Here is a 3,799-nt window from a genome sequence, read left to right on the forward strand (position 1 = left end):
GCGGATAAGCTCAAAAACAATGGATGTATAAAGCTTAGTAAAAAGTGTTTTAAAGTTTTGAAAGGTTGGAAGCAAAGGTTACTAGTTGACTTGTTTTTGGTTGTTTTAAAAAGTATTTTGTGTTTTAATGGGTATTCCTAAGAAACAACCTTGATTTTGCTTTCCACAAAGTAGCTACGCAGCGTTGCATTAGACAACAATGAAAAATTACCTCTTTCTTGATTGATGCAGATCGATTTTTAAAAGCTTCAGACGACGAATCCAACAGGTCCACTGTAAAAATGCTTCCAATGGATCGGAAAACAACATATCTAGACGTGGTGGTTTGTGCGGGTGTCGTGGTAGTTGGTGCGGCTATTGTGGTTGTTGGAACAGTAGTTGTGGTTGTTGGAGCTGCAGTTGTGCTTGTTGGTGCTGCTGTTGTGTTTGTTGAAGAAGGTGTTGTGGTTGTTGGAGATGCAGTTGTGGTTGTTGGAGCGGGTGTTGTGGTTGTTGGAGCTGCAGTTGTCGTTGTTGGAGCTGCAGTCATGATTGTTGGTGCGGCTGTTGTGCTTGTTGGAGCTGCCGTAGTAGATGTTGGTGAGGATGTTGTGGTTGTTGGAGCAGGTGTTGTGTTTGCTGGCGCTGCACTGGTGGTTGTTGGTGCCGCTGTTGTGGTTGTTGGTGCGGCTGTTGTGGTTGTTGGAGCTAATGTTGTGGTTTTTGGTGTAGCTGTTGTTGTTGTTGGTGCAGCAGTTGTGGTAGTTGGTGCTGTCGTTGTGGTTGTTGGAGCTGCAGTTGTGGTTGTTGGAGCTGCAGCTGTGGTTGTCGGAGCTGCAGTCGTGGTTGTTGGTGTGGCTGTTGTGGTTGTTGGTGTGGCTGTTGTGGTTGTTGGTGCAGCGGTTGTTGTTGTTTGAGCTGCAATCGTGGTTGTTTGTGCTGTCGTTGTGGTTGTTGGAGGTGAAGTAGTGGCTGTTGCCTCGGCTGTTGTGTTTGTTGGAGCTGCAGTAGTGGTTATTTGTGCTGTCGTTGTGGTTGTTGGAGCTGCAGTCGTGGATGTTGGTGCGGCTGTTGTGGTTGTCGGAGCAACTGCTGTGGTTGTTGGTGTGGCTGTTGTGGTTGTCGGAGCTGCAGTCGTGGTTGTTGGTGCGGCTGTTGTTGTTGTTGGAGCTGCAGTCGTGGTTGTTTGTGCTGTCGTTGTGGTTGTTGGAGGTAAAGTAGTGGTTGTTGCCTCGGCTGTTGTGTTTGTTGGTGCTGCAGTAGTGGTTGTTTGTGCTGTCGTTGTGGTTGTTGGAGCTGCAGTCGTGGATGTTGGTACAGCGGTTGTTGTTGTTGGAGTTGCAGTCGTGGTTGTTTGTGCTGTCGTTGTGGTTGTTGGAGGTGAAGTAGTGGTTGTTGCCTCGGCTGTTGTGGTTGTTGGTGCTGCAGTTGTGGTTGTTGGAGCTGCAGCTGTGGTTGTCGGAGCTGCAGTCGTGGTTGTTGGTGTGGCTGTTGTGGTTGTTGGTGCAGCGGTTGTTGTTGTTGGAGCTGCAGTCGTGGTTGTTTGTGCTGTCATTGTGGTTGTTGGAGGGGAAGTAGTGGTTGTTGCCTCGGCTGTTGTGTTTGTTGGAGCTGCCGTAGTGGATGTTGGTGGAGCTGTTGTGGTTGTTGGAGCTACAGTCATGGTTGTTGGTGCGGTGGAAGTTGTTGTTGGAGCTGCAGTGGTGGTTGTTGGTGAGGGTGCGGAGGTTATTGGAGCTGAAGTCGTGGTTGTTGGTGCAGTGGAAGTTGTTGTTGGAGCTGCAGTCGCGGTTGTGGGTGAGACTGTTGTGGTTGTTGGAGCAGCTGTTGTGGTTGTTGGAGCTGCAGCTGTGGTTGTCGGAGCTGCAGTCGTGGTTGTTGGTGTGGCTGTTGTGGTTGTTGGTGCAGCGGTTGTTGTTGTTTGAGCTGCAGTCGTGGTTGTTTGTGCTGTCGTTGTGGTTGTTGGAGGTGAAGTAGTGGTTGTTGCCTCGGCTGTTGTGTTTGTTGGAGCTGCAGTAGTGGTTATTTGTGCTGTCGTTGTGGTTGTTGGAGCTGCAGTCGTGGATGTTGGTGCGGCTGTTGTGGTTGTCGGAGCAACTGTTGTGGTTGTTGGTGTGGCTGTTGTGGTTGTCGGAGCTGCAGTCGTGGTTGTTGGTGCGGCTGTTGTTGTTGTTGGAGCTGCAGTCGTGGTTGTTTGTGCTGTCGTTGTGGTTGTTGGAGGTGAAGTAGTGGTTGTTGCCTCGGCTGTTGTGTTTGTTGGTGCTGCAGTAGTGGTTGTTTGTGCTGTCGTTGTGGTTGTTGGAGCTGCAGTCGTGGATGTTGGTACAGCGGTTGTTGTTGTTGGAGCTGCAGTCGTGGTTGTTTGTGCTGTCGTTGTGGTTGTTGGAGGTGAAGTAGTGGTTGTTGCCTCGGCTGTTGTGTTTGTTGGTGCTGCAGTAGTGGTTGTTGGTGCGGCTGTTGTGGTTGTTGGAGCTGCAGTCATGGTTGTTGGTGCGGCTGTTGTGGTTGTTGGTGCAGCGGTTGTTGTTGTTGGAGCTGTAGTCGTGGTTGTCTGTGCTCTTGTTGTGGTTGTTGGAACTGCAGTTGTGGTTGTTGGAACTGCAGTTGTGGTTGTTGGAGCTGCAGCTGTGGTTGTCGGAGCTGCAGTCGTGGTTGTTGGTGTGGCTGTTGTGGTTGTTGGTGCAGCGGTTGTTGTTGTTGGAGCTGCAGTCGTGGTTGTTTGTGCTGTCGTTGTGGTTGTTGGAGGTGAAGTAGTGGTTGTTGCCTCGGCTGTTGTGTTTGTTGGAGCTGCCGTAGTGGATGTTGGTGGAGCTGTTGTGGTTGTTGGAGCTACAGTCATGGTTGATGGTGCGGTGGAAGTTGTTGTTGGAGCTGCAGTGGTGGTTGTTGGTGAGACTCTTGTGGTTGTTGGAGCAGCTGTTGTGGTTGTTGGTGCAGCTGCAGTCGTGGTTGTTGGTGCGGCTGTTGTGGTTGTTGGTGCGGCTGTTGTGGTTGTTGGTGCAGCAGTTGTTGTTGTTAGAGCTGCAGTCGTGGTTCTTTGAGCTGCAGTCATGGTTGTCGGAGGAGGTGTTGTGGTTGTTGGACCTGCCGTCGTGGTTGTCGGAGCTGCAGTCGTGGTTGTTGGTGCGGCTGTTGTGGTTGTTGGTGCAGTGGTTGTGGTTGTTGGTGCGGCTCTTGTGGTTGTTGGATCTGCAGTCGTGGTTGTTGGAGCGGCTGTTGTGGTTGTTGGAGCTGCAGTCGTGGTTGTTGGTGCGGCTGTTGTGGTTGTTGGTGCAGCGGTTGTTCTTGTTGGAGCTGCAGTCGTGGTTGTTTGTGCTTTCGTTGTTGTTGTTGGAGCTGCAGTTGTGGTTGTTGGAGCTGCAGCTGTGGTTGTTGGAGCTGCAGCTGTGGTTGTTTGAGCTGCAGTCATGGTTGTCGGAGGAGGTGTTGTGGTTGTTGGACCTGCCGTCGTGGTTGTCGGAGCTGCAGTCGTGGTTGTTGGTGCGGCTGTTCTGGTTGTTGGTGCAGCGGTTGTGGTTGTTGGAGCTGCAGTCGTGGTTGTTTGTGCTGTCGTTGTGGTTGTTGGAGGTGAAGTAGTGGTTGTTGCCTCGGCTGTTGTGGTTGTTCGAGCTGTCGTAGTGGATGTTGGTGAGGCTGTTGTGGTTGTTGGAGCAGGTGTTGTGGTTGTTGGAGCTGCCGTCGTGGTTGTTGGTGCGGCTGTTGTGGTGTTTGGAGTTGCAGTTGTGGTTGTTGTAGCTGCAGTCGTGGTTGTTGGAGCTGCCGTCGTGGTTGTCAGAGTTGCATTCGTGGTCGTTGGTGAGGCCGTAGTGGTTGCCGAAGC

The 3,799-nt window shown here is 51.5% G+C and overlaps 1 protein-coding gene across 1 annotated transcript; it reads right to left on the bottom strand.

The window, feature by feature from the left end:
- Positions 1 to 1,638: 1,638 nt before the first annotated feature.
- LOC135932560 (mucin-5AC-like) lies at positions 1,639 to 2,461 on the bottom strand. Its single transcript, XM_065470044.1, has 2 exons — positions 1,784 to 2,461; positions 1,639 to 1,674 (listed from the first exon to the last, which is right to left on the bottom strand). The coding sequence occupies exons 1-2, from the start codon at positions 2,459 to 2,461 to the stop codon at positions 1,639 to 1,641; spliced, it is 714 nt and encodes a 237-aa protein (XP_065326116.1).
- Positions 2,462 to 3,799: the final 1,338 nt, after the last annotated feature.

The sequence above is a fragment of the Pelmatolapia mariae genome, linkage group LG3_W (assembly GCF_036321145.2).
Source record: "Pelmatolapia mariae isolate MD_Pm_ZW linkage group LG3_W, Pm_UMD_F_2, whole genome shotgun sequence".
Classification (NCBI taxonomy): Eukaryota; Metazoa; Chordata; class Actinopteri; order Cichliformes; family Cichlidae; genus Pelmatolapia; species Pelmatolapia mariae.